Source organism: Miniopterus schreibersii (assembly GCF_964146895.1).
Source record: "Miniopterus schreibersii genome assembly, chromosome: 18".
Taxonomy (NCBI): Eukaryota; Metazoa; Chordata; class Mammalia; order Chiroptera; family Miniopteridae; genus Miniopterus; species Miniopterus schreibersii.
Window position 1 is genome coordinate 5602090 of NC_138121.1, and position 14541 is coordinate 5616630.

Consider the following 14541-nt stretch of genomic DNA (forward strand, 5'->3'; position numbering starts at 1 on the left):
TGGGGGAGGGGGCGGAAAGGAGTGAGGAAGCCGCCTTGGTAAGGAGCATGAGAGGGAGGGAGGGAAGTCTGTTGAGAGGTCCAGAGGGGGCAGAGCCCACCCTGGCTGAAGGAGCCTGAGGGAACTGGAACAGGTGCAGGGGTTGGGAAAGAAGATGAAGGGAAGGTGGATTGCTGGGGAGGGGGGGAAGGCACACCCCCATCCTCATCAGAGTTGCTCTTCAAATCACTCCAGAAATCTTAGCATTTATAAAAACTGGCAGATTTATTCAGCAGGGGCCCATTTTCAAGAAGCTAAAGGAGAAAGTGGGAGAGGGGAGTTTTCCTCCCCTTTTCCTTTCTCCCTCATCTTATTTTCCCTATGGCAATAAAAATGGCCTGGACCCCAAAACCTACCCAAATAAAAAACCAAAAAACTGAGGTTCAAAAAAGTTACAGCATCTCAATTCCTCATAGAAAAGGGGAAGGAGCCAGAGGGAAGGGATGTCCCTGGGGTGAGGGGAGATGTCCCCAGCCTGGTGGGACATCCCCCCCCTTAAATAGCTGCCCCAAACGGGACAAGCCTGGGGCTATAGCATTTAAAAACTCCCTACACCCCATTTTATCAAAACCAAAGAGAAAAAAAATCTCTCCCCCCAAAACCTAAATATATATATATATATATTTTTTTCCCCTTAAAAAAAACAAAAATTCGAAGGCATTAAGCGTTAAAGTGAAATCTAGAACAAGGGAATGTGAAATTCCCTCCTTCCTTCCCCCTTACTGTGGGGTTAATTGGTACATCCCCAGCAGAGGAACCCGCCCCAAGGGGATGGCAGAGGGGAAGGACCAAAGGGAGCAAAGGGAGGGGCTTCCCCAGCCAATCAGCAGCCAGTATGGGCATGGGCATGGCAGAAGCCACACCCCCTTGGAATTTTCCAAGTGGAATGGGGAGTGGGGAAGACGCATTCCTGTGTAGTCTTCAGCCAATTCCTAGTCAAGTCGAGGCAGGGAAAGCAGGGTGACAGGCAAGGTGCGCAGAAAGGAGAAACGGGATCTTCTGGGGCCCTCTGGTCAAGGGGAACCCCTCTTCCTCAGCTCCTGGACAAAGGCTGGAAGGAAACAAGGGGCAGAGGTCAGGGGCAGAGCCTCTTCCCCCTTCCCTTCCAAAAAAGGGCTCTTTCCAAGGGACAGGATTTTTCCAAAATAAGTGTTTAAAAAACAACCTCACCTTCAATTATTTCCTCTTTCATTTTCTGCAATTCCTTCCTCACCTCTTCCAGAAGCTCCTGAAAAATAACGGGGTGCAACCGATCAGGAAGGGTACCTGGACTTGCAGATACTAATCTCTCCTTTCTTAATGACTGAGGGCCACACACACATAGACCATGACCTCACTGACAAGGCCACAGAGAGACTGGAGAATTCTGGATCCTTTGAGCCAGAAAAGTACTGGAGAACATCCAGGACCAGGGATGGCAAATACATTCCATTCTCCTGCCAACTCCAGTTGGTAGTGGATGTCTGGGGCCAGAGTGCTGAAAAGGACCCTGGGTACTCATCGGGAAGGTGTGCAGTGACAGATTAGTAAGGTCTGTCAAGGGCACTGGAAAAGGGGGTCATACATGACATAGATATGTCATCCCTGACCTCATCAAATCTCTCTACTTCTCAGACTAGAAAACTGAGCGTTTCTGAGGCCTTTTCTAGAATCACATGGCAGGTCAGTGGCAGAGTTTAGACCCACGTCTCCTTTCTTCCTGAGGCTCCTTTCTAGCCCCCAAACCTCACCCCCAGTCCTCTCCATAAGCTACCTGTTTCACCCTCTCCAGGTCTGACTCATCACCAGAGCTGGGTGTAGAGGGGTGGGCCTCTGAAGTGGTCACTGAAGACGATGACTTCATCCTGGGAGAGATGGTTTGGGACAGAAATGAGGTTAGAGAGGGCCTGCCTCCCCTGTCTCCCATTCCGGGAGCATGATGTTCCTCCCTACAAATTTGGCAAATCCAACTACTTTGGGTAGGTGGAGGCTTAGTATTGATGACCCACCTTGGCAAGGTTGTGCTGTTCTTTTCCCAGGGTTTTCGCACCGGTTCTGGGGGACAGGCAACAAATCAGAAAGATAAAGGACAAGGAACGCCCCACCTCAATCTTTCTCCCACAGCCTCATCAGCCCCGTTCAAAGAGCCATCTCAGGAGACTACAATCCCCAGCATTGTCTGCACAGACTTGCAAGAATGTGCTTCATGTATATGAAGACAAGGCATCCTGGGACTTGTAGTTCCCGTGGCTAGACTGGGCTGTGTCACTCACCACTGTGGGCTGGGACTCTGGCTTCTGGCTCCTCCTGCTGGTGGGAAATAAAACTGTCACGAGTCAGTCCCTGCCACACCTCTGTTAATTTTCCTCTTCCAGGTTCAATCCAGCCCATCCCTGTCACACGGCCTCCCCAGTATCCCTACCCGAATGGTACAGCCTAAGGTGTATATGGCAGGAAGAGCCCCTAACTCACATTGGCAGATTCATCCTTGGGGGGTTTCTCCCCAACTAGTGTGGCTTTCCTTCTGCAGGAGGGAAAGGCAAAAACAGATGGCTCAGCTCTCCCTCAGCCACTCAACTGTGCCCCTTCCCAGACTTCAGAAAGGTGGATTCTTGGGTACAGAGTTATAGAATTTGTAGCTAAGAAAACTCTAGTGTTAGAAGTTAAAGGGAGTGCTATTCTTGAAGTAGGGTGAAGGTTTTACGCTTCTCATATTTGGGAATCACAAAATTCTAAGGGCGGAGGGCTCTATCTTAGATGCTGGGATTCTAGGAACCTGAGTTTCCAGGTTCCGAAGCAGAAATTTCTAAGGTCCTAGAATTTAGAACATTCTGGAGGCTACCAGGTGGTTGCAAATCTTAGCCATCTCAGGAGAATGCAATTGGCAGCATTATATCCCAAACACAAATTATCAAAGGGGGAACTTTCATCTAAAGAAACCAAAAACCGGGAATCTGAGCCCTCCCCACACCTGGCCCTAAAGGCTCAGGTGATAACTGTTGGTCTGAGGGGTTTGTGCCCAGAGCTTTCCAGGGGCATGGAGGGCTCCAAGCCCAGGCTCACCTCCTGGCCAGCATGGCGTTCATCTCTTCCATGAGCCCCCCACCTGTGCTTCGGCTGCTCTCAGCCTTGGGGGCTGGGGGGCCCCCTGAGGCCTCCTCCTGCTGGAGAAATTACAAAGAAGAGGGGGGCTTTATGGGCAGGGCTCGTGGCCTCCCAGCTCCTCCTGATGTCCCCAGGCAACTCTGACCTCATTCCCCATTATTCCCTCAGGGCCCCGTGCTCCCCACACCCTGCCATGTCTGGCCCCCTCACCTTGCTGACTTTCCTGAGTTTGGCTCCAGCAATGGCTGCGGCCAGGCCGGGGGCCCCAGTCCCTCCACCACTAGGGCCTGCTGCCGTGGGGAGAGGGGGTGGAGGTGGTGGGCCTCCCCCTGCTCCTTGCCCTACAGTTGAGACCCCCGAGGGGGGCAGACCAGGGGGTGGGGGTGGACCCGGAGGAGGGGGAGGTCCTGGAGGTGGGGGTGGTCCCCCAGCTGGGGGAGCAGGTGGGGCTCCTGAAACAAACAAAAAAAAGGAGGGGTGCTGAGAGAGAAGCCTCATCCTTTGTTATCCAGCTGGCCCACCCCCTCCTCTGGGGACTCCCCCCCCATGCCCTCCAGAGACCATGAGAACATTCACCTGCATTGGAGACCCGGCGCTCGCGCTCCACATGCTCTGGCTGCCTGAGGAGGGAAGATAGAGCTGTGATCACTCAGGGCCCCCAGGCTGGCCAGCGAGCCCCGAGGTCTCCAGTGAGACTGGCTCCTAACCCCCAGAGGCTTCCTTCCCCAAGGGCCCAGGAAAAGGAGGGGCAGCAGGGACTGGGTGAAACCAAGATGCAAGCATTCCAGTCATCAGACTGTGAAAAACAACTGAATTACAAAATGCCCGAGGTCCTTTAAACAACCAAATCTTGGACTCGGAGAATCTGGGGGGCCAGGACTGGAAGGGTCAGGAGGTTCTGCAACTCTGGGTGTCAGGAGTTTCTCAAATCCCAGGAGGCAGGAGGTTCTGAAGGCTGTCAACTTCTACTCCCCTGGGAGTTGAAATTGGAGAGTTCTGAATTCTAGGAGTCTGAGGTGTGGAACATCCTAGAACTCCGGCAGTGGTAAGGTTCCCCACACAGGGACGGGCCCCACCTTTTCTGATGCTCCACCTCCTCTGGGGAGGGACCATTCTGGACAGACCAGGCGGGAGGTGCAGCCTGTGGCTGTGAAGGTGGTGGCGGTGGTGGAGGCCCTCCTACTGCAGAGGGAGAGTGGAACAAGGTATGAATCATCCCGGAACCCTGCCCCACCTCTTGGCACTTTCTGGCAGCTCTCCCAGGCCCCAGGAATCCTGCCCAGAGGTGCTCACTTCCTTCTTCCGTGGGGACCCTGACACTCCTGGCTGGGATATGGGCACCTGGCAAACTTCTGCGATGAGGGTCAGCACCAGCTTCCCTTAACTAAGCTGATAAGCGGTGGGTGCTGTGGTGATGCCCAAGTGACAGGTGGGGGACAATGAAGGCCCAAAGGGGGGAATCACTTGCAGACCGGAATTTGCAGGAACAAGACGATTTCAAGCTGACCCCAACCTCCACTCCCCCAGTGGCTCAGCCGCTCAGACCACAGCCCGAGACGCCTGGGAAGGCTGAGAGCCTGTTCCTCACCCACCCCAGGCCTCTGGCTGCCATGGACCCAAACCGCCCTCCGTATTTGCCTCTGTGTCCCGGACAAGTTAGCCCTTCCCACTGGCACTGAAGCTGCTCCAGGAAGGAAACACCTCTGCCGTTTGGCGATTGGAAGTTCTACAGCAGCGACCCCCGACCCCGGATACGCAGCGGTCACCTAAAGCCTCACTGTTCATGGACCTGCCATCAACCGGGCAGCTTGTTAGAAATGCAGAGGCTCAGGCCACCTCAGCCCCACTGAACTGGAATCTGTGTTCTACCCAGATGATTCGTGGGCACATTCCAGTTATGAACCACCACCTTGGGCCTGGCCCGTAGCTCAGTTGGTTAGAGCGTCGTCCTGATGCGCTAAGGTTGCGGGTTTGATCCCCAGTCAGGGAACATACAAGAAGCAACCAGTGAATGTATAAATAAGTGGGGCAGCAAAGCAACCTCTCTCCTCCCCCTCACTAAAATCAATAAAAATAATATTAAAAAAGGACTATTTTTTTAATATTGATGTCTGAAAACTAACTGATGATGACATAAACCTGTTCAATGGTTACCTGGTGAAGGGCACAGAGGGAGCCTTCCAAGAGCTGGAAATAGCTGCATTTGATGTGGGAGGCAGTCACACAGGAGTGTATGTGTGTGAAAATTCATGGAGCAAACTACACCCTTAGGAATCCGCGTGTACAAGGGCACACAGGAACTCACACAAAATCCTCAGAGTAATTGTCCAGGGTAGCAATGAATTAGCCCCATTTTCAGATGAGTAAACTGAGGCCCTGAGTGGTAAAGTGGCAGCCCCAGGCCACCTGGCACGGCTCAGGGGTCCCATCTGCCCACTGTTCCTAACCTTCCAACGCCTCCAGGGCAGTGGCCATGCCGGTGGCAAACTGGGCGGCGTCCTCCTTGCTGCCGAAGTTGAGGCCCCAGACCTGGCGGGCGTCGCGCCACTGGTGGAAGTTGGGGGTGGCCTGGTTATACTTGAGACCCCGGAGGATGGCACAGTTGATGACCACCTGGCAGGAGGGAAAGGTGAGTGAGGGGGGGGCATGTGGGGGGGGGCCTGGGAGGGGAGGCGAGGGGGTTTCACCTGCTGGTCGGGCTGCATTTTCCGGCCGACCACCCGGAAGGAATTGGCGGTGGGGTTGTGGTAGATCTGCACCCGGCTGAAGGCCTGGGGGCCCGTCCCTGCAGGCAGCCACCGCTTGTTGCTGTCATCATAAAGCATCACAGTGGCCCGGCTGGAGCAGATAACTGTCTCGCTGCCGGGAAATGGGGAGAAAGGGAGCGAGGCTGGTTAGCTGGGGAGGGGGTGGGGGGAGATGGCACCCTCCCTCCAGGAGTCTGGGTCCCCCAGGGAGATCCAGAGACAATGTGAGAGGAAGAGAGAAACACACCAAAAGGCAGAGGGAGACAGACCCCCTCGGAGACCCAGATAGACAGTGACTGGGAAGGAAAAACAGACAGGCAGGGCAGAGCAAGACAGACAGACTGGGAGAGACAAAGACACAAACTGGGGATGTGAGACAGTTGAGGAAAGAGGGACAGACAGACGGGGAGAAAGAGCCAGGGAGAGGAAGTGAGACAGACAGACTGACATGAAGAGAGAGGTGAGAGGGCGAGTTGGATTGACAGTGGGGAGACAGACAGACAAGGGAATGGCAAGGTGAAAACATGGAAAGGCAGGGGGTGGAGAGTGAGACAGACAGACAGATGGACAGTCGGGGAGACGCAGGTAAGTGTGGAGTGAGAGCTGGAGGAGCGGCCCCAGAGGAGGGCAGTGGGGTCGAGGCAGGGACTCCAGGCGGTGACGCTGGGAACCAGCCCCCGCCTGGCACTCCTGGTGTCTGTTTCTCTCTCTGCCAGGGTGCTCAGACCACCCCCACCCCGCCCCCACTCCCTGCTCTGGTCCAGGGAGGGGAAGGGTGAGGCCTGCAACAAGTTGGGGACCAATGCTACACCCTAGGCTCTTCTTTTTCCTGCTGCCACCCCATCCATCTGCCCTCGAACACCCCCAACCCCCCCCCCACCCAGGGCCATCAACAGACATCGCTGTTCTGACAGGCCCATGTCTTGGGCAGTGACCCAGACAACCTGGTCCCACCCTCAAGTGTGGGAGACAGTCCAGTCCCGAGACAGTGATAACCCAGGGCCAAGCCCAGGGTGACCAGGAGCACCTTCCCTGGCCTGAGAGTCACAGAGGACATCTGGAGCAAGTGACATCTGACTCAGCCTTGGGGGAGGGATCAAGAAACTGGTTCAGAGTTCAGGATCTGATATCCACAGACCTGGGTTCAAATCCCCACTGAGCCACCTACTCCATGTGACTCAGGCAAGCGACCCTCCCGCTTGAGAACTGCAAACTGAGTAAATGACAGCCCCCCCCCCAGGACAGTGGGAGGAGTGAGTCTGGGCACCTAAATTGAGTGCTTGGCACAGTGCCTGGCATGTACTGAGCACTTAGGAACTGTCAGCATCCCTGAACATCCCCGGATCCCTCTGAATCTCCCCCCCACTCCCAGCAGTCCTTCTGGGGAGAGTCAACATCCCCTCCCCCAGTGAGGAAACTCAGGCTCCCAGACAGGAAGTGACTTGCCCAAGGTCACACATAGACCTGGGGGAAGTGCTAGTCCCCTCCCCACCCCCACCAAACATTTTCCTGAAAAGAGGAAGTTGGTGGTCAGAGGTTTCCGGGGAGAGAAATTATACCCCGCAATGGCTCTGTCTCAACCAAGGCTGGGGGCTGGGGCTAACACTCGGGGTATGAAAGACAGAACAGGGAAAACCCCTCAGCAGACCCAGCTCTGGGTTCCTAGGCCTGGGGCTGAGCCCCGGACACCCCCAAGTTTACATAAGTTGTGGTGCTTCCTTCTCACCTGGCACTCCTGCCAATCAGGCACCCTAAGCCCTCTCCTCACTCCCTCATCTTATTCTCACTGCAGTCCTTCAGGATGGGCATGATCTCATCCTCAGTTTGCAAGTGGGCAGTGCAAATGGAGGCCCAGAGAGGTTGAGTGACTTGCTCCCAGTCACAGAGCTAGTTAAGTAGCAGAATGAGGATTTGAACCTGGCTCCCAAGTGCACAGCCTTAATCACCAGGAACTGTGTGGGCCCTACCCAAACACCAGGTGCTATTTCCAGACAAGCGCAGCCTCAGGGGCTGTTTCTGGCTCCCAGTGGCCCTGGCAGGGCAGGGTTAAAGCCTCACCCACACCTGCCACCCACCCACAGGGCAGACTCTGGCCAGGAGCCCGGGTTGTCTTTGCTACTCCACCCTGGCTGCACTTTGCTCTCCCAAGCTGCCCTGCCCTGCTGAGGCTCTGGCCTGGTGCGAGGGCGCTGGCTGAGTGACCCCAGGCTGGTCCTACCCCTCTCCAGGCCGCAGTGTCCCCATTACAGCAGAAGGATCCTGTTAAAACACCAGTCAGATCAAGTCCCTCCTCTTCTCCGAAGCTCTCCTTGGGCAAAAATAAGCCAAGATCTCTCCATGGCTTTTTAAAAAAAATATATGTCTTTATTGACTTCTGAGAGGAAGGGAGAGGGAGAGAGAGAGAAACATCAATGAGAGTCATTGATCGGCTGCCTCCTGCATGCCCCAAACTGGGGGTCAAGCCTGCAACCCGGGCATGTGCCCTGACTGGGAATCGAACTGAGATCTCCTGGATCCTAGGTCGATGCTCCACCACTGAGCGACACCAGCCGAGCCCCGTGGTTTCTTGATCTGTGTGATCTCTGATCTCACCCCTTCCCTCCCCCGAGCTCGCTGTTTCAGCCCCTCTGGCCTCAAGCTGCTCTTTCTACAGGTATATTCCTGCCTCAGGCCCAAGGACTTATACTTCCTCCACCCGGATCCTCACCTCCCCCAGGTCTCCACTTAGACGGTGTCTCTTCCTGTACCAAAAAAGTTCCTCTCCCTCTCACCACATGTCCCACACGTCATAGCATCCATCCCTACCTGACAGAGCCCCATCTGTCCTACCAAAATATCAGGACCATGAGGACAGGAGTTTGCGTCCCCAGAACCTAGAATGGTGTTCAATAGTTGTTAAATCAGCCATCGACAGGATAGAGAAACAGCAATAGCAGCTGACAGTTACTGGTAAGCAGGTGTCCCAGACACTGTTCTAGGTACTGAGCTTCTATTTCCATAAAGGACCTTGCAATGACCTCATGAGAGCAACTCTGGTCCTTACCTTTATTACAGAGGAGGAACCATGGACACAGAGAGGTGAAGACACTTGTCCCAGGTCGCACAGCAAGTAAGCAGAGGGGCTCGCATTTGAAACCAAGTCCACCCAAGTTCTTAACCTCATTTAAAGGTGAGGAAACAGTTAAGCTGAAATTTGAAAAAGCCAAGGTCTAAAGTGGTGTGTAGCAGAGGTTTTTAAAAAGGTGGTGAGGGTAAAAATATATCCGCACACACTGGTGATTTTTGCAGAGGCTGCTTCTCAGGAGACTAACAGTGGCTGCCTCCAAGGACAGGCACTGGGGACCCAAGGAGGGAGGAAATGTTTACTCTTTGGAACTGCTTGATTCTTTCTTTTTATTTTTCACCATGGGCTGGTACTACCTATAAAAAACTCTTTCATTAGTTAAGTGCAAAAAATAAAATATAAGCCAGGCAAAATCTGCAATGGAAAATCCCACAGCCAGGAAGTTGGGACTGAGGTTCAAATGGGGTCTGCCCCATTCCAGTGGTCTCTTAGGGTCTCACATGAGAGAGCCTTAATCTCCAGCCAACCCAGGACCCATCCTTCCCCACAGGTCCCCACATTCTGGAAAACTCTAGCATGTGGTAGATGAGAGAGGGTAAAAGTCAAACCCCTTGCTGTGTGACTTCACCTCTCTGAGCCTCTGTTTCCAGCCCCGGAAACCATAACTCACTGGTTTGCTGTAAAGATTTAAAGAGATAAGAAAAGCCCTGAGGTTCAGGACCTAGAATTTGACACAGGCTCCATACAAGGAAGCTGAGAGTCAAAACAGGGGAGAGAGCTTCTCATCACTGGAGGCAATCAAGCATAGTCACTGTGGTTTACTCAAACCTTCTAGATTAAAGGCTTGACCTTCCTTTGCCCCTCATGCCTACCCCAAGACTTACCCTAAGAGCTTCCTTAAATCATACAACTTGTGACCCACATTCCCCCCATGTACACACAAAACCTTTCTAAACTACAAATCTTTTGAAACAGCCCTGCAGAGGGAACTAGCTCTAGAGTCTGTGGGGCTTGTGCAGGCTCACTCTAGCCCTTCCTCCCTGTTTCTTATAAGCAAACAAGAAGGAAAAGTTCCTGCCTGGGTTTCTTTTTTCGTATCTCCATTAACTGTTTGTACAGTGAAAGCATATTACCTATACTTTTTAAAAAGATAGCAGAGGCTTTCTTTTTCTTTTTTTTTAAATAGCATAATACTCTGGAGACAATCCTGAGTTCATATTCAGACGTGCCTACTTCCAAACTCGGGCAATTTGCTCATTTGTCTGTGCCTCAGTTTCCCCATCTGTAAACTGGGGTGGGACACAGTTACAATAGTATCTATCTCTTAAAATTGCTGTGAGGATTAAACTGAATCAGCACCTAGTACAGTGCCTCTACAAAGTAGATGCTTGATCAAACTGTCTCCTATTTTTTTTAAAATAAAAATAATAGCAGTAATTACTGCTGTTGGAAGAGGAAAGAAATGGACCCAAATTCTTCAGAGGCCCTTCTGCCCTGAGATTCTCAGACCTCTGCCCGGCTTCTGAGCTTTCCCAGGATCCCAGCTCAGAGTCCAAGATGCATTAGACACTCAACAAATATTTGTCAAACTGGGAGAAAAAGAACTATTATCTTGTAATTTTCCATCTTAACATCCTCTCTTCCAACTGCCCCCAAGCCCTTCCCCATCCAGACCAGCCAGAAATCAGAGGACCCCAGTCCGCTCCTCTCAACATTGCCTAGGAATTTCTGACGGGTCTTGCGCCAGGCCTGTCTCTCTCTGAGCCTCAGTTTCCCCACCTGGACGCAGGGGATGTGGGTCGATTTGAATCCTAGCTGTCTTTGGAGAAGTGGCACAGCCTGGAAAGTCGGGTGTGGCCATTGACAGGGAAGACCCCTCAGGAAGTGGAAGTAACCCCCTGGTGGGACAGCCCTCGGCCCAACTTCTACCCCCCCCCCAAGGTAGGAGGTTTGGCCTCGACCGTTAGTAGGGGGCTTGTGGTAGGGCCAGGCCTCAGGACTGGGCTCGGGGGTGGGGTGGGGGTGGGGGGCCGGCCCAGACACTGCTCCTGCCCTTTTACGGTCTCAGTGAGTGAGGCAGCACTAACTCGGACATCCGCCATCCGTCTTCCACAGAGCCTGGGACCGGAAACGCGGGGGGGGGGGGGCGAGGGGCGAGGGGCGGGGCCGGTGGGAGCCGAGACTCCCCCGGGGAGAGGGTGAAGGAAGGGGGTCTGGCTCCCCAAGACTGCCCTCTCTCCGGGGCAGAACTTGAAGGGGTGTTTCTATAATGGGGGAAGGGGTGGGCGGCAAGCCTTGTGGGTGTCCCTTTCACATCAGAAGGGAACTAAAGCGGGAGGTGGGTTCTGGAATGGTCCTAAAAAGGAATGTCACCCTGATGTCAGAAGGCAGGGGTATGGAGAATGTGGGGGAAGTGAGAGGATGTGGGCAGCACGGGGTTAATCCCCAGCTGTCCCCAGAGGCCTCCCCATCAAGCCGGGGTCTTTGGGGCAGGAAGTCCCCGAGAGAGTGGAGGAAGGGAGATAGTATTGTCAGACTCAGGCCACTAGGAAGAGATTATGGGGGATCCAGTCCGGTCCTGCAGCCCGCACTGGCCCCGCCCTCAGGTGAGCCCAGGAGTTTTGAGGGAGGTTGGGGTAAGACAAAAATCCCTGGGTCCCTTGGGCCCCCCACCCCAGGATTAAATCCCTGGGTAGATAGTTGGAACAGTCTGGGAAGCCTGGGTCCCAGGGGGAGAGTGCTGTGACCTTGAAGCTTTCCAGTGCGCCCCCTCCTCCAACCCACAGTTCCGATGGCCGGAGGGTGAGGGTGGTGAGAGTGCGGGAGGCATAGTGGTGGGGAAAGCAGCGGGCCCACAGCGATCCTGCCCCCCCACCCGCCCACCAGCTGTCTCGACAGGTGAGTAAGGAAGACAAAGGCCCCCCTTCCCCCAGCTGCCGCGCCCCCTCCCTCCCCAAGCCGCGCAGGTGGGGGAGAGGGGCCGTCCCTTCTGGCCCGGGGCTGGGGAGTCGCCCTCGGCCCCCAGTGCTGCTTGGTCCTAGGCACCGTGTGTTTTAAGGTGTGTACGGAGTGGCGGGGGATGGGAGTCCCAACCAGACCCTCGAGGCTGTGTCTGGGTTTGTCCGCAACAACCTTCTCCAAAGGATGAGAGCCCCTCCAAATTTAGGGGTTAAGTATCCTCGAAGTTAAGGATCAAGGTCCCACATGAGAAGACTTCCCAGCATCATGTAAAGGGGAACCCCTCAAACCAAGGTCTATGTTTCAATCTCTCTTCTAGGAGCCAGGGACCCCCAGACCGGCCCCCACAATCCCTCTCGAGCCCGAGTTGAGATTTGGGGGGATTCTGAGCCCTGCCTGAATCCTGGCCTTCCTGCAGGAAATATCTGCCAACTTGGAGGTCCTCTGAAAAAGTCTTTAAAAATTCGGGAGTCCTCGGAACGCCCCCAAATCTGAGGGCTCCCAGGAGAACCTCACCGGCACCATCTCGAACCTTGGGAGTCTTGGGGAAGTGGTCAATATTTGTAGCTCATCCAAGGGGGTTCGGCCTCAAACCCGAGGCTCCCAGTGCCCTGTCCCCAAATTCCAGCCCGGAGCGAGTTGGGGGGAGGGGACAAAGGCGGGGCGGGGAGCCGCGCCGGGAGGGGAAGGGTCTGGAGGCATTGGAGGCTCACCTCATGGCTGCTCCGCGGGCGGGCGGTGCACCCACAGGTCGGGTGCTCCCGGGGCGCCCCTGGCTCGAGGTTCAGGGGTTCGGGGTTGGCTCCAGGTTCTGCTCAGTCTCCCCTGGGGTCCCGCCCCATAGAGTCCGGCTTCCTGGGGAAAACGTGGACGGGGCTGGGGCGAGTCCTCTGGCACCTCCTCCCTCTGGGGCTTTGATCGGGGTCCCTGCGGCAGAAAGGGGGTGCGGCGTCCCCTCCCCGGCGCGCCCCCTCGGCCGCCGGCGGCTACAATGTTACTCTTACTACTGTACTTCTCTTCGCTACATTTCGTTCCAAAATTCCACTCCCCGCACCCACAATTCCCTGCGCCTTAAAGGGGCCGCGAACAAATCAAGGCAGGGGGTGGGGTTGATGGCGCTTAAAAGGGCAACGCGGAACCGTAGGCCCGCTATTTGCCTCTTCCCCAACGTTATCGCGTGGGGATGCCTGCCGGGGCCACTCTCACATTAGGGGGTAAGCTTGGTGGAGGGGAAGGGACCCTTCCTTGATACCTAGTTCTCCCCCACGATGAGAATTCTTAGGGGGATCTCAATGGGGGCACAATTTGCTCTCACCCTCCCCATTGACTTCTCCATTTCTTTGCATTCTACTCCATTTGGGGAGGCGGCGACAAGGACCTTCTGGTTAAGCATGGATTCTCTCGAAATTTCTCCGTTAAATCTTCCCTTCTGACCCCCCAACATTTCTCTTCTCTGCCAATTTATGAAGGGTTACTAAAGGTGAACCCTCTCCCCAGCACTGGAAAGGGCCCCACCCCTCTCACTGGCCCCCGCCCGGCCGGGGAAGGTGAGGAGGAAGTGGGCCGAGGGGGCGCGGCCCGCCGCTGACTCACAGCCGCGGGGGGTGGGGGTGCGGCGCTGGACCTGGGTGGGGATGAGACTCCGGGTTCCAGCGTGGATAAAGTCCCTGGCTCCCTCCCCACGTCCGCCCGGCCGTTACACAGTTTCGCCTGCGGAGAATGGCGGGATCATCCCGCAATCGGAGGGCACGGAGGCAGGGAGACCCTCCCTAGTACCCGCTCCCGCAAGCCCCTTCCCCCACACGTCGGCTGCGGGCTGAGCCCCGACACCCTCCTAAGCTTCTGCAGCTGGTCCTGCCGGCCCCGCCCACGTGACGTCACTCATGCGGCCCCGCCTCTCCTGTACAGGGCCACCTGGCCTGGGTAAGGTGCCCTAGTCAGGGACTGAAGCCTGGGAAATCATCAGTTTGACGTTTATAAATGGGTAAACTGAGGACTGGAGGCAGGGAGTAAATCTGGGCTATAAGCCCTCTTGCCTAAACCCCCAGAACTACAGTGGTGCTTGGTACAAGGTGTGAGTGTAAAACAAACAATACTCGGGGTCCAGTTGACTAGGTGAGGAAGTCAACCTCGCGGCCTTTGTCCAAGCCGAATCCTCTGGATGCTGTCCTGACCTCACCTCATACTTCTAGGACATGTGCTGACATTAATTCTTCTCTGCAGAACTGAGTAATCCTCTCCCCTTCTCCACCTCACCCTAGGAGCCCTTGAACCCTGACCCACCTGGGTTATCATTGCTTCTCTGTGTGTCTCCTTAGGCTGTGAGTTCTTTAGGAACAGGTATAGAATTGATGTATTTCTGTGCCTCACTAACCCAGCCAAGCCCAGACCAGCATCTCAACCCACATTTATTCAAATGAATGAGAACCCTAGTTCTGTGTGACCTTGGGCAAGTCCTTTCCCCTCTCTGGGTCTCAGCTTTCCCATCTGTGAAATGGGAGGGGTGGTGCTTCTGTGTGTCACCTGCACTGCAGTCAGCAAACTTTTTCTAAAAAGGTCCAATTAGTAAATATTGTAGGTATATTAAGCATAGAGTCTCTTTCATATATTTTGTACATCCCTTTAAAATGTAAAAACCATTCTTAGCTC

General features: G+C 54.7%; 1 protein-coding gene across 5 annotated transcripts; it reads right to left on the reverse strand.

The window, feature by feature from the left end:
* Positions 1-245: 245 nt before the first annotated feature.
* On the reverse strand, positions 246-12950 carry VASP (vasodilator stimulated phosphoprotein). Of its 5 annotated transcripts, none has more exons than XM_081119456.1 (13): positions 12606-12950; positions 5811-5982; positions 5571-5736; positions 4200-4305; positions 3700-3743; positions 3334-3575; positions 3082-3182; positions 2491-2542; positions 2292-2328; positions 2028-2073; positions 1793-1883; positions 1210-1267; positions 246-1090 (listed from the first exon to the last, which is right to left on the reverse strand). In XM_081119456.1, the coding sequence occupies exons 1-13, from the start codon at positions 12608-12610 to the stop codon at positions 1053-1055; spliced, it is 1158 nt and encodes a 385-aa protein (XP_080975582.1). In that variant the 5' UTR covers positions 12611-12950; the 3' UTR covers positions 246-1052. The 5 variants fall into 5 exon arrangements, with proteins under 5 accessions (XP_080975582.1, XP_080975583.1, XP_080975586.1 ...); XM_081119457.1 differs by having other exon boundaries at positions 4200-4302; positions 12606-12937; XM_081119460.1 differs by having other exon boundaries at positions 2292-2325; positions 3082-3179; positions 12606-12937.
* Between the last annotated feature and the right edge of the window lie 1591 nt (positions 12951-14541).

What these genes read in the sequence shown, in the direction of transcription:
- VASP (XM_081119456.1), bottom strand. An exon ending in GCGCCGGGTCTCCAATGCAG is followed by an intron (nt 3,576 to 3,699) that starts GTGAATGTTCTC and finishes TGTTTGTTTCAG; the next exon opens with GAGCCCCACCTGCTCCCCCA. An exon ending in ACCTGGAGAGGGTGAAACAG is followed by an intron (nt 1,268 to 1,792) that starts GTAGCTTATGGA and finishes GTTATTTTTCAG; the next exon opens with GAGCTTCTGGAAGAGGTGAG.